At 45.5% G+C, this 15,446-nt stretch overlaps 1 protein-coding gene across 1 annotated transcript in view; it reads right to left on the bottom strand.

Moving 5' to 3' along the window:
• Nucleotides 1-15,446, bottom strand: part of fgl1 (fibrinogen-like 1) — a 100,921-nt gene that overhangs the window by 59,690 nt on the left and 25,785 nt on the right. Inside the window, exon 4 of the mRNA XM_028802079.2 lies at nt 9,345-9,504. Within this exon, the coding sequence (XP_028657912.1) occupies nt 9,345-9,504 (160 nt within the window). The remainder of the gene's footprint in view (nt 1-9,344; nt 9,505-15,446) is intronic.

The raw sequence follows: 15,446 nt of genomic DNA on the forward strand, positions 1-15,446 counted from the left end.
AAGCGAGTGCAGACACATTGACGTCTGATCGCTGCGTGCAGTGTGCAGTGTTGGTCTGAGGTGTTTAAGAATGTAGAAAGTGTTTAAGAGCATAGGAAGTGTTTTTAAGAGTGTGGGAAAGGTTAACAAGAGAGTGAGAAAGGTTTATAAGAGTGTGGGAAGGGTTTATAAAGCCTTAAAATATGTATAAATACTAAAATAAATATAGGTCGCTACTTCGCGGATTTTCACCTATCGCGGGGGGCTCTGGAACGTAACCCCCGCGATAGGTGAGGGATTACTGTAATTTGGAGTTTTGACCTGCCTGGCTGGAGTTGTGGACTTTGAATTACATAAAGGAATGCGTTATTTCTAGTTCTGTTGACATCATTACATTTCACAAACAACTTGACAGTGTCGGAGACAGGAAAGAAAGATAAACTCTGGAAACTCAGACCATGGCTTGATTCATTCAGAGAGAAATGCCTGCAGGTGGTACCAGAATAGCACAACTCTGTGGATGAGATGATGATTCCTTTCAAGGGTAAATTCAGCTACATCAAGCAATATATGCGAGGCAAGCCCCACCCATGTGGGTTCAAACTATTCAAACTGGCATCTCTGGCATGCTCTGTGACTTCGATGTGTACCAAGGCAGTATTGTTGGGATACGAGCCAAATCTGAACTTGGATTGTCAGGTGCTTTTGTGATGAAGCTTGCCTCCACACTCCCAAAAGGTCAGAACTACAAGATCTTCGCAGACAACTACTTCACCTCTGTCCCATTGGTAGCTAAGCTCCTTGATTGTGGAATTCATTATGTTGGAACAGCCAGGCAAGTACGCCTACCCAATTGTAACCTTGAGGATGAGAAGAGCTTGAAGAAAAAGGGGAGAGGAAGCTTTGATGCCAGAGTGGAGGGGAACCACAACATCTGTGCTGTCAAATGGTATGACAACAGGGCGGTTACACTTGTGTCAACCTTTGCTGGCCCAGAGCCTGTGCAAAAAATTCAACGCTGGGACAAAGCCACCAGAACTTACATTGAAGTTGAAAGGCCTTACATTGTGGGTATCTACAATAAATACATGGGAGATGTGGATTTGTCATTTGCAGCCAAATATAAGTTCCCTATAAAATCATGCCGCTGGTATATATACATCTTCTGGCATACCATTATCCTTGCTGTGATCAACGCCTGGCTCCTCTACAAGCGGGACTGCAAAGCTCTCAGCATTCCTAAGAAGGAGATTTTGAACAGGAGACAGTTACAGGGGCAACTCGCATCTTCTCTTATATTGATGAATGCTGCTGCCAACAGACTAAAGAGAGGGCGACCATCGTCAGGCAATAAGAGCCCAGAAACATCAAGGAGCCCTTTGAATGCGCAAAAGAGGCCATTTTCAGGTGACGGGAGTCCAGCAAATAGGATCTCAGCCAAGTGCGCAAGAACATTATTGCACATTTCCCCGTGAAAACAAAGAGAGGACGCTGCAGACACTGTGGTAAAGGATATACCAACACGCTGTGCAGCAAGTGCAATGTCCGTCTCTGCTTTTCAGATGACAAGAACTGTTTTTGGGACTATCACTGCAAATGAATAGTCATTGGTTATAGACAGTTTTCATTAAGTTGACTAAATACAATTTTATCCTGTTTTCTAAATTATGATTATCAATAAATCATAATTGATAAAAATGCAAATGTTGTTCAATTATTATTCATAATATATAGTCTTATGGTGGTACATGAGCAGTAAAACTTGCAATTAAACCCTTAGGTGTTTATATTTGTTTAGAGAGTGTGAGTACAAAATGTGGAAGTTCTGCTCACAACTACGCCCAATGTTGCAATATTACAACATATCCCTAAAAACTAACTAAAACAAAAAAATTTTAAAAACTCTTTCATTTCTGCATCAGAGGCCTCCTATAACAACATCTGGAAGGACAAAAAAAATTGCTCATTTTTTTTAATATTTGGGTTTTACAGGGTTTAAACAACCATGTCTGATGACATTTCCAGTGGTCATAGAAGAAATATTGCTGCATTTCAGAAGGGGCAAATGTTTTAATTTTGCTATTTTTCCCTTTCTGAAGTTTTATGTTCCCTTAGAATTACATGAATTTATGTCAATTACATACAGAAAAAAAAGATTTTTTATTTCATTGAAAATGTTCAATATACAACTGTAGGTAGATAGAAATAACTTCCTTTGTCCCCAGGGGGAGATTTGTCTTTTTACAGAAGCTCTTTAGATAAATAAATAAATTGATGGATAAGTAAGCAGGTAAATAAATAAATACACACACTTTGGTCTGAACACACACCAGAATGACTTAAAGCAAGGAAATTAAAAAGAAAGAACTCTTCTAACCAGTTGTCCCAGTCACAGTGAGGCATTATGCAGGTGTATTGCTGTTGGTATAAGAGAGCCCCAGTAGTGTTTTTTGACTTCTGCTGAATGATTTGTTGGATGGAAGTCCTCAGTGCTAGTGTGTCAGTGAGAAAGGATGTTCAGCATTGCTCATAATGGCACTCAGTTTTGCTTTAATTCTCTCCTTTGCTATGACCTCTAGGGGGTCCAAACTGAGCTTGCCCTTTTAAGTAGCTTGTTGATTCGGTGGGCCTCTCTTAAAGTGATGTTACCAGCACACCACAGTGTAGAAAATCATATGGCCATCACAGAACTATAGAAGATGTGAAGGATGCTTGGTGTGTGGGTGTGTTTGTGTGTGTCCTGCGGTGGGTTGGCACCCTGCCCGGGATTGGTTCCTGCCTTGTGCCTTGTGTTGGCTGGGATTGGCTCCAGCAGACCCCCGTGACCCTGTGTTCGGATTCAGCGGGTTGGAAAATGGATGGATGGATGTGAAGGATGTCACCTCCCACATTAAAGGGATGCAGTGTCTTAAGGAAAAAGAGCCTGCTCTGTCCTTTTTTATATAGCTCCTCTGTGTTCTGAGACCAGTCCAACCCATTATTAATGTGGGCCCCCCAGTACTTGTAAGAGTGGACCACCTCTACATATACTCCTTGAAGAGTGACAGAACATAGAGGCTGCTTGGTGCAGCGTATGTCAATAACCAGTTCATTGGTTTTGCAGATGTTAAGATGCAGACAATTCTCTGCACCAAGAAACAAAAGTTCTCCACCTGACTCTTTTATATACTCTGTCTCAGCCCCTTGATCAATATATCCTTTAGGCGCAGAATCATCTGAGAATTTCTGCAAGTTTCATAACCTGGTGTTATATTCATAGTCAGAGTTGGACAGAGTGAAGAGAAAGAAGACAGGACTGTTCCTTGTAGCTCCAGTGTTGCTCACATCCGTATCAGAAATCAGTAACTGTACAGTGTAAATGTAGATATTTATGCATCTGCTATTTTTTCCCTTCATGTACACTGGTCGTTCCATCTTCTCCTTAAAGACGTGTCTGTTAGTTTAACTAGTGACTCTAAATTGACATAATGTGAGTGCACTGTAGGATTGTTTGGGGCTTGCAATTTGATGAACTGGCGTCCTGTCCACAGATGGTATCTGTCTTGTCCATAGTGGTGCTCTGGGCCCCCATAACTCTGAATTGGACTAAACTGATTTCAGCATTTTATGTTATATAATTTTAATGTTTATATCAAAAACCCAGGTGATACAGTGATGCAGTGATGGCAGTGCTGCCTCACAAGAAGAAGAAGACCAGGATTCAAATCTTGCATGGAGTCTCCTTTTCTTCCCCATGTATGCGTGAATTTTCTCTGGGAGCTCTGGTTTCTTCCCACAGTCCAAAACCGTGCTGGTTAGGTGAGTTGGTGCTGTTAAATTGGGCTTAATGTGGGTGTGTGAGTGTGTGTTCACCGTGTGATAGATTGTTGCCCTGCCCAGGGATTAATCCTGCCTTGCAGCCTGTGCTTGCTGGGATAAGCTCCAGCTTCCCCACGACCCTGCCCAGGATAACCAGATATGGAAAATGGATGGACTAAAGGATATCAAAAGGAATCTTCTATGATACTTTATATGAAACAAAGACTTTATGATCAATTTTCCACTTAACAAATTATTTCTACACATTGCAGCTAAATTCAGACATTTAATAATTTATTGGAGGGCACCTGCTTCCTTGCAAGCAATACGTAACTACTGCCAGTGACATAAAACTGACCCTTCAAACTGAAATTTTAAGTAAATGTTGTAAATTGGAATAAAAATTATAAATACAACAGGCATGTTTTGCTTTTCTACCAAATATTGTTCATTAGTCCTACTCCATTTAGATGAAGTTACATATTAAAAAATGTCAAATAATAAGAAAATAGCATAAGCTCTACATTGGGCTGGCGCCCTGCCCAGGATTTGTTCCTGCCTTGCGGCCTGTGCTGGCTGGGATTGGCTCCAATATACCTCCGTGACCCTGTGTTAGGATGTAGCAGTTGGATAATGGATGGATGGATAGCATAACCTTGCCCAGGCAAGCACAATAAGCACGACATGAATTATATAAAGTTGTGTTTACATTAATTCTGGAAAGCTCTTCTAAGTAGCAGTAGCAGCCAATTTACCCATCAGAGATGTATTTTCTTTTTACTACCTATGGGTTTAAGGTTAGGATGAGTATGAAACCTTGTTTTATTCCAAGACAGAGATTCACCAAAGCTGCAAGCATTATATAATACATGTATTTAAAAGGGGGATTCTGTCGAGTACTTTATGTTGATGTGGTAATTAATAACATTAAAGATTGCAGCCTGTCAAAGTATTCATTTCAAATATTTAGGATTGGTATAATCTGTTCTATTTTAAGATATACAGTAGATCTTCAGAATTTGCATTTACTCAGTCATCAACCCAGGTGTGTCCACACATAAGAGTGTTATTATTATTTTTTTTGTGTCCTGTTTGGAATGTGTTGAGTTTCATTAAAACAAGGCAGCCCTGCCTGAGCTGTCATCCATCTCGGTGAGCTGCAGTAAATCACTCGCTTAGTGCAGCTCAGCCGTGACAAATGGGTTAGACATCTGGAAATCACATAAAAGGAAGACAGAAATTTAAAAGGCTAGGAGGATCGTAGTGAGCTGAGCTGTGCAGGATGACGACCGGCCACATTCTAGCCTTACTATTTTGTGCCTAATTCTATGACCCCAGTAAAACCCCTAGCATTTTCTACTAATGTGACATACCACTTAAAATGCAGATTTAGGCAGATTATACACATAGACATCTACATTTTAGACCTCACCTACACTGAGTCCTCAATGCACTGCCTATCCCAGCCTATCCATTTAAGCACCCCTGGTCTTTTTCTGAGTAGTCAAAAATCCTTTAACTCTTTGAGGGCTGAATATTTTTTCTATCTATCTATCTATCTATCTATCTATCTATCTATCTATCTATCTATCTATCTATCTATCTATCTATCTATCTATCTATCTATCTATCTATCTATCTATCTATCTATCTATCTATCTATCTATCTATCTATCTATCTATCTATCTATCTATCTATCTATCTATCAGCTACACACAAGTGTTCAGCTCCACGATCAGCTGAGGACCGATCAGATGATGCTGGTACCTCACTTTCATTTTTGAAATCCATCTCCAGATCACCCCCTCCTTTAACCGTCACCTTATCGTGGTGGAGGGGTTTGCGTGTCCCAATGATCCTAGGAGCTCTGTTGTCCGGGGCTTTATGCCCCTGGTAGGGCCACCCAAGGCAAACTGGTCCTAGGTGAGGGATGAGACAAAGAGCGGTTAAACAAACCTCCTATGAAGAAAAACCATTTTGGACGGCGTTTTCCCTTGCCCGGACGCAGGTCACCGGGGCCCCACTCTGGAGCCAGGCCTGGAGGTGGGGCTCGATGGCGAGCGCCTGGTGGCCGGGCCTGCACCCATGGGGCTCGGCCGGGCACAGCCCGAAGAGGCAACGTGGGTCCCCCTTCCCATGGGCTCACCACCTATGGGAGGGGCCAAGGAGGTCGGGTGCAGTGTGAGTTGGGTGGTGGCCGAAGGCGGGGACCTTGGCGGTCCGATCCTCGGCTACAGAAACTGGCTCTTGGGACGTGGAATGTCACCTCTCTGAAGGGGAAGGAGCCTGAGCTAGTGCGCGAAGTTGAGAGGTTCCGGCTAGATATAGTCGGGCTCACCTCGACGCACAGCTTGGACTCTGGAACCAATCTCCTTGAGAGGGGCTGGACTCTCTACCACTCTGGAGTTGCCCCCGGTGAGAGGCGCCGAGCAGGTGTGGGTATACTTATTGCCCCCCAACTTGGAGCCTGTACATTGGGGTTTACCCCGGTGGACGAGAGGGTAGCCTCCCTTCGCCTTCGGGTGGAGGGACGGATCCTAACTGTTGTTTGTGCGTATGCACCGAACAGCAGTTCGGAGTACCCACCCTTTTTGGAGTCCCTGGAGGGGGTGCTAGAGGGCATACCTTCTGGGGACTCCCTCGTTCTGCTGGGAGACTTCAATGCTCACGTGGGCAATGACAGTGAGACCTGGAAGGGCGTGATTGGGAGGAATGGCCCCCCTGATCTGAACCCGAGCGGTGTTTTGTTATTGGACTTCTGTGCTCGTCACGGATTGTCCATAACGAACACCATGTTCAAGCATAGGGGTGTTCATATGTGCACTTGGCACCAGGACACCCTAGGCCTCAGTTCGATGATCGACTTTGTGGTTGTGTCGTCGGACTTGCGGCCACATGTCTTGGACACTCGGGTGAAGAGAGGGGCGGAGCTGTCAACTGATCACCACCTGGTGGTGAGTTGGCTTCGATGGTGGGGGAGGATGCCGGTCAGGCGTGGTAGGCCCAAACGTGTTGTGAGGGTCTGCTGGGAACGTCTGGCAGAGCCCCCTGTCAGAAGTAGCTTCAACTCCCACCTCCGGCAGAACTTCGACCACATCCCGAGGGAGGTGAGGGACATTGAGTCCGAATGGGCCATGTTCCGTGCCTCTATTGTTGAGGCAGCTGACCAGAGCTGTGGCCGTAAGGTGGTCGGTGCCTGTCGTGGCGGCAATCCCCGAACCCGCTGGTGGACACCGGCGGTGAAGGATGCCGTCAAGCTGAAGAAGGAGTCCTACGGGACCCTTTTGTCCTGTGGGACCCCGGAGGCAGCTGATAGGTACCGGCAGGCCAAGCGGAATGCGGCTTTGGTGGTTGCTGAGGCAAAAACTCGGGCGTGGGAGGAGTTTGGGGAGGCCATGGAGAATGACTTTCGGACGGCTTCGAGGAGATTCTGGTCCACCATCCGGCGTCTCAGGAAGGGGAAGCAGTGCAGTGTCAACACTGTATATGGTGGGGATGGTGCGCTGCTGACCTCGACTCGGGACGTTGTGGGTCGGTGGGGGGAATACTTCGAAGACCTCCTCAATCCCATTAACATGCCTTCCAATGAGGAAGCAGAGCCTGGGGACTCAGAGGTGGGCTCCCCCATCTCTGGGACTGAGGTCACCGAGGTGGTCAAAAAACTCCTTGGTGGCAGGGCCCCGGGGGTGGATGAGATACGCCCAGAGTTCCTCAAGGCTCTGGATGTTGTAGGACTGTCTTGGCTGACACACCTCTGCAACATCGCATGGACATCAGGGACAGTGCCTCTGGATTGGCAGACCGAGGTGGTGGTCCCCCTCTTTAAGAAGGGGGATCGGAGGGTGTGTTCCAACTACAGAGGGATCACACTCCTCAGCCTCCCTGGAAAAGTCTATTCAGGGGTCCTGGAGAGGAGGGTCCGTCGGATAGTCGAGCCTCGGATTCAGGAGGAACAGTGTGGTTTTCGTCCTGGTCGCGGAACAGTGGACCAGCTCTATACCCTTAGCAGGGTCCAGGAGGGTGCATGGGAGTTTGCCCAACCAGTCTACATGTGTTTTGTGGACTTAGAAAAGGCATTCGACCGTGTCCCTCGGGGAATCCTGTGGGGGGTACTCCGAGAGTATGGGGTACCGGCCCCCCTGATAAGGGCTGTTCAGTCCCTGTACGATCAGTGCCAGAGCTTGGTCCGCATTGCCGGCAGTAAGTCGAACCCTTTTCCAGTGAGAGTTGGACTCCGCCAGGGCTGCCCTTTGTCACCGATTCTGTTCATAACTTTTATGGACAGAATTTCTAGGCGCAGCCAGGGTGTTGAGGGGGTCCGGTTTGGTGGGCTCAGGATTGGGTCACTGCTTTTTGCAGATGATGTTGTCCTGTTTGCTTCATCAGGCCATGATCTTCAGCTCTCTCTGGATCGGTTCGCAGCCGAGTGTGAAGCGGCTGGGATGAGAATCAGCACCTCCAAATCCGAGACCATGGTCCTCAACCGGAAAAGGGTGGAGTGCCCTCTCAGGGTTGGTAGCGAGATCCTGCCCCAAGTGGAGGAGTTCAAGTATCTCGGGGTCTTGTTCACGAGTGAGGGAAGAATGGAGCGTGAGATCGACAGGCGGATCGGTGCGGCATCCGCAGTAATGCGGGCGTTGCATCGGTCTGTCGTGGTGAAAAAAGAGCTGAGCCGCAAGGCGAAGCTCTCAATTTACCAGTCGATCTATGTTCCTACCTTCACCTATGGTCATGAGCTATGGGTAGTGACCGAAAGAACGAGATCGCGAATACAAGCGGCTGAAATGAGTTTCCTCCGCAGGGTGTCTGGGCTTTCCCTTAAAGATAGGGTGAGAAGCTCAGTCATCCGGGAGGGGCTCAGAGTAGAGCCGCTGCTCCTCCGCATCGAGAGGAGTCAGATGAGGTGGCTCGGGCATCTGATCAGGATGCCTCCTGGACGCCTCCCTGGTGAGGTGTTCCGGGCACGTCCAACCGGGAGGAGGCCCCGGGGAAGACCCAGGACACGCTGGAGGGACTATGTCTCTCGACTGGCCTGGGAACGCCTTGGGATTCTCCCGGAAGAGCTAGAAGAAGTGGCCGGGGAGAGGGAAGTCTGGGCATCTCTGCTCAAGCTGCTGCCCCTAGACCCGACCTCGGATAAGCGGGAGACAATGGATGGATGGATGGATCTCCAGATCACTTGCATCAAACTTGGAGTCCGACAGGTCAGAGTCCTATTCAATGAAATTACGTAAAACGTCCATGGAGTATTTTGCTTTGCACATTCGCTTTGGTCTCTCACCAGATGTCAGTGACATTTTAGAGGTTGTTTACTCTTCACTACTCATGCACACATAGGGAATCGAGGTTAAATCAACAAACCTATGTAACTTTCCTTCTAGCAAAGAGAGTCAAACTAAAGCACAAGAGTGAGTTGTGTTGCAGTTTACAGCTGATTACCGTCCTCTACTCCTGAATTTTGACAAAAGTCGAAATCAGCCCTGAAAGAGTTAATGTCAAGAATGTTTTCATCCCTTTTAATTTACAGTTTTACATCTCATTGTCGGTCATATATCATGATACAGACCTATCAAACCTCTCAGAGCCATCAGCTCGTTGTTGGATGACTGTCCATCCTCCTCCTTCTGTCATATCACAATACACAGTGAAGTCAGTTGTTGACTGGAAAGGCCGAATCTTGTAAAATCCACTTTTTGTATTCCCATCATTGAAAATCTGAGAACAGTCTGAAACAGAAAAAAAATGATATTCAGGTGTTGCAAGCATAAGAAAACGGTAAAAATGTAATCATTACATAAGGTAAAGGATCAGTGCCACAGGGGGCTGAAGGAGAGGCAAATTCTGATTAAGTGTTTCTTTTAGGTATGGGCCTATAGGGTAATTAACCTGACAAAAGTAATACAATAGTGAAGACTTACTGTGTTAGGATAGCAGTGGAGTTGAGAAAATGAACTTTGCCATCTGCTGATGTTGTTCTTCTCAATTTTTAGATTTTATGAATCATGTTTTTCTTATTACTTATAATGTTTATTGTGATGTCCTTGTGACACGATTTTTAGAGATTTCTGTCATTTTGATGCTTGAATTTCAGGGCAGGGGCTTGCCACTCATTTGACTTCACTGTGTCACTCCAGTTTAAGATGGAGGCTGAGGCCGCCTTAGGGGTGTGCAGGGCCGGTTACGTCAAACGCTGTTACCGGTATGTGTGGAGTGTATAAACTTCTATTCATACACCGGATTTTCTCATTACAGTATTCATCTAAATTTCTGCAAGATAACATGCGGACTTTATCAAAATATAACTGAAGAATATAACTTCACAAATCCGCTCAAACGGGACATGCAGACCTCAAAAGCGGAGCCCCCTTATGCGCGGGGCCTAGGGTGGTCGCCCCACTTGCCACCCCCAAAACGTCGCTCTTGGATGGAGGTGTGCAGATTTTGGATCCAAGAAGTGTGTGGGTGACAGTTCATTTTAACAGCTTAGCTACAGAGTCCCAGCCTGTACTTTATACTTTTGTACATTTTTCACAAAGACAATATCAGAATTTAAATAAATCTATCTATCTATCTATCTATCTATCTATCTATCTATCTATCTATCTATCTATCTATCTATCTATCTATCTATCTATTTTCCAACCCGCTGAATCCTAACTACAGGGTCATGGGGGTCTGCTGGAGCCAATCCCAGTCAACACAGGGCACAAGGCAGGAACCAATCCTGGGCAGGGCGCCAACCCACCACAGGACACACACACACACCAAGCACACACTAGGGACAATTTAGAATTGCCAGTCCACCTAACCTGCATGTCTTTAGACTGTGGGAGGAAACCGGAGCACCCGGAGGAAACCCATGCAGACACGGGGAGAACATGCAAACTCCATGCAGGGAGGACCTGGGAAGCGAACCCAGGTCTCCTTACAGCGAGTCAGCATCGCTACCGCTGCACCACCATGCTGCTATCTATCTATCTATCTATCTATCTATCTATCTATCTATCTATCTATCTATCTATCTATCTATCTATCTATCTATCTAAAAAATAGGATGTCCGTCTTTCTGTATGCTACCTATACAATCCTTCAGCCTTTGACTGAACTGGACCAGATTTTGAATAGTTGCTCTTTATGACCCTACAGACAAGACAGAGACTACTTTAGAACCCAACATTTTGACAGTGAGGGTCCCGGTAGTTTTTTTTTTTCCTGTGTGCTACAGTTTGCACACCAGTGTCTCCTGCTGGCTTAGAGAAAGTGAAGCATCTGAACAGACTAAAGCCAGACTAGCAGACAAAATGACAAGAGCTTAACATTACTTACTCGGGCAATGCCGCAGGCTGCTTCTATCTATTGTAATATACGAAGAAGTATCGTGAGCTTTTGCAAGGGGAGTGTTTGGTGAGGCTTGATTAAAAGTGGAAGTGAATCACAACACAATGGAGAATCAAAGGGTGGTTGTTTAACTCCTGCTTTGTCACCTTTTCTTCATGATTTAAGCACTACTGTACAAACCGTCCATCCTGAGCTAAAAGGATGAGTCAGACTTGACATTATTCATAGTTACATCTAGGCAAGGAGTTACCACAATTCTGGAATCCAGTTAGACCTGAAAAGAACACATTCTCAAAATACCACGTACTACTTCTATCTATTGTAATATAAAAATAAATATTATGCGCTTTTGCAAGGGAGTGTTCGGTGAGGCATAATTGAGAGTGGAACTGCAGCTCAACACAAAGAAGAATCAAAGAGTTGTCATTTAAGTCCTGCTTTATCTGATTTTCTCCATGATTTAAGCACTATAAACTGCCCACCTTCAACTTAAAGGACATGACAACATTCATGGATACAACCAGGCAAGGAGTTGCTGCAATTCTGGAATCTAATTGGACCCAAAAAGAACAAATTCTCAACTCACAAGAGTAGATTCCTTGATAGAGAAGCAGTGTTAATAAAGGATGGGACAGCCAGCAATAACAACAGGGTCAACATACAAAAAAAATACATAAATCTTTACCTTCTTCCCTTAATCCATTCTACAAATACACTCCGGCAATGCCAGGTATTTTAGCTAGTAGTCAATAAAAACTGGAATGGAAGCCTATTTATTTTCTATTTATTACAATATATTGTGAGGTTTCTAAACTCTTTTGGGACTCCCCCCCAAACAGGAAGACACAACGAAGAGCGTCCCGAAGCACAATTACCGTGTCTGTGGAAGACAGCCTATCAGTTGGCTCCCAGCGCTGTAGTGGCTTGCAGCAAAAGGAAATCCGAGCCGACCTTGTTTGTTCTATGAGTGCCTGTCATCGATGGGTGATGGAAGGAACATTATAAATGCAGGGGACAGTAATACTTGGCCACTAACCTGGCCACGACACTACCTTATTGCTGTCACTATGTTTAGGAGAGTGGTAACTCTCGCTACAATAAATAACCATGCTGTTCCTGTTTCAAGCTGAATAAAGTTGGTTTTGCTAAAGTACTGAGACTCAGCCTCATGTTTTGGGGAGCAAGACAGGGACTCACACGTCACAATGTGCAAAAGGATCTCAGTATTTAATGCAGTCACTTAGCTTGACAAGTGTTACTTAGTAAATACCCACCCCCCAGTGATCCAGTGGGCTTCAAATCATCAGCTCTGAAAAAAAATTGGAGAAGGATGACAGAATCTGAATCAGGAGTATCAAAATTTGAAGTTTACAGTGCTTGCCCTCTTGACCATTGCTACCTGATTGTTTAAGACAAGTTATCCACAAGGGATTTTGAAAAAAGTCATAAAACCATGAGCTGTGGGTAGTGACCGAAAGAACGAGATCGCGAATACGGCTGAAATGAGTTTCCTCCGCAAGGTGTCTGGGCTTTCCTTAAATATAGGGTCAGAAGCTCAGTCATCCGGGAGGGACTCAGAGTAGAGCCGCTGCTCCTCCGCATCGAGAGGAGTTAGATGAGGTGGTTCGGGCATCTAATCAGGATGCCTCCTGGACGCCTCCCTGGTGAGGTGTTCCGGGCACGTCCAACCGGGAGGAGGCCCCGGGGAAGACCCAGGACACACTGGAGGGACTATGTCTCTCGGCTGGCCTGGGAAGGCCTCAGGATTCCACCGGGAGAGCTAGAAGAAGTGGCCGGGGAGAGGGAAGTCTGGGCATCTCTGCTCAAGCTGCTGCCCCCGCAACCCGATCTTGGATAAGTGGAAGAGGATGGATGGATGGATGGTCATAAAACCAGCTACACCCAGAAAAAAAATAATGTACCCTGCAAAAATAAGGGACAGCGAGCACCATCTTATTAAAGCTGCATGAAATGGGTAACTATTATTATCCATATTACTAACCGAGAATGCTAAACCGGATGATGGACGCAGGCACATCCGGCAATGGGCCGTAGCTGCAAAAAGACGTACTGCGCAGGCGCAAAAAGAGTCCGCGAGAGTCGGCTGAGGAGCCGAGAAAGGCGGACAAAAGAGGGTGAGAGAGGCGGATGAGGGGCCGCGAGAGGCGCAGGCGCAAAAAGAGTCCGCGAGAGTCGGAGAAAGGCGGACAAAAGAGGGCGACAAAGGCGGATGAGGGGCCGCGAGAGGCGGACAAGACCACAGAAAATAGGAGTGAGCACATACAAAAAGTAGTCACAGAAATGAGGCGCAACAAGCACCAAAAAAAGGAAAAGGCACATAAAAGAGTAGTCAAACGCGGGCAAAGCACGAAACACATTGCACACGAAACTAAACACACCAAAAAAAAAGAATAGACGAGCGCACAACAGCAGGGCATGACCACACCCCCCCACCCTACAGGCACTGGACGGGACGGGACGGGACGAGACACACACCAAGAGGGGGATTCATCAAGCCCATGGAAGACAAAAAAAAGAACACAAAACCACCCCAAAGACCCTACAAGCAAGGGATGGGACACACACAAAGAGGGGGATTCAAACAAGACACAGGAACACAAAAAGAAAGAAGACACTCGCGCAACAAGAATCCCCCCCACACATCCATAAGAAGTGACACCCAAAGCCACATATTCTAAAGTGAACGTCAACACCTTCACAATAGGCAGCATAGGTGTCGGCATAGGTGTCAGCATAGGTGGATGTCCTTTCAATAAAGCACTATTAACCGTTCAACTGCAGAAAAGGATACATATTAACAGTGAGTGCGATCCTCCTTATTACTTATCCATATTTCGCATGCTGAGAAAGAAACAAGTCATGAATACACGGTCACGGGTACAAAACGATTCGCGTGTCAAAGTGCTGCATCGAAAGAAGCACGATTTCAAACCGAAAGAGCTCGCGTATCAGACATACAAAAAAGGGAGCGAAGAGACAGAATAAATGAACGGAGACGTGTGCAAAGCGCAAATGAACTGACAGAAAAAAAAAAAGCAAGACGCGAAAAGCACAAAGCTCAAATGACCGACATACAAAAAACCACACATCCATAAGAAGTGACACCCAAAGCCACATATTCTAAAGTGAACGTCAACACCTTCACAATAGGCAGCATAGGTGTCGGCATAGGTGTCAGCATAGGTGGATGTCCTTTCAGTAAAGCAATATTAACCGTTCAACTGCAGAAAAGGATACATATTGACAGTGAGTGCGATCCTCCTTATTACTTATTCATATTTCGCATGCTGAGAAATGGACCAAATGGACGGAGACGTGTACAACGCGCAAATGAACTGACAGAAAAAAAAAAGCAAGACGCGAAAAGCACAAAGCTCAAATGACCGACATACAAAAACGGACAAGGCTCGATACAAACAATGCACGGCGTAGACTGAAACGGACTTTGCGCAAAGCGGAGGCGAAGAAAAAAAAAGAAAAAAATAGCGCGTCACAAATAATGGACAAACATGCCCGTCGTGGACATCAAGACCACACACCTGTTAAACGCTTACGCCAGAAGAAACAACTGGCAATACAAATTATGAATTTACACGTTGTTATCAAAAAGGTCAGATTAGACTGCCTCCTTTACATTCATATCCTGAATATCTAAAGAGGCTTCTAACTAACGATATGCCTGAAAGTAAAAACTTTATGAACTGCATTACATCCTACAATAGTTCATTTGCTTTTGCATCTAGCAGAGTACATATCAGGCCACCAAAAGGCAATGGCCCATACTGCTTTCGCATATGTGGACAAATATTGCATCGCATTGGAACAGTGCACCCTGAAACAAATCAACAACGCAAATATGCACAAATCTACATCCTAGATATCAACGCATGAACCTTCCTGAAAACAAACAATGCACGGAGCCTATAATGAGAAACGTCACTCATGTCATAAACAATCACCCATTAGCTAAGTCTATAAAAATGCTACATGATGTTGAAAAGGAGGCAAATACAAAAGCAAATGCAGAAGTTATAGCGGCAACTACAATTGCTTTGGTCTTGATAAAGGACAAAGAACAAGATCCAAGACGATACAATCTGCCCGTCGTTAATGAAGTGGCAATTGTCTTTCAAAGTAAAGATGGTGAGCCTCCATTTCACAGAGATATTGTTCTACATTTACGTCCTGATAAGAACAACACACCTACATTCCAACGCATAGACATTTGCTTTCCGCTTCTTAATACTTTAACATACCCCATATTATTTCCAACTGGACAGGAAGGATGGAGTGCTACAATTTCAAGAAT

The sequence above is a fragment of the Erpetoichthys calabaricus genome, chromosome 5, assembly GCF_900747795.2.
Source record: "Erpetoichthys calabaricus chromosome 5, fErpCal1.3, whole genome shotgun sequence".
NCBI classification, from domain to species: domain Eukaryota; kingdom Metazoa; phylum Chordata; class Cladistia; order Polypteriformes; family Polypteridae; genus Erpetoichthys; species Erpetoichthys calabaricus.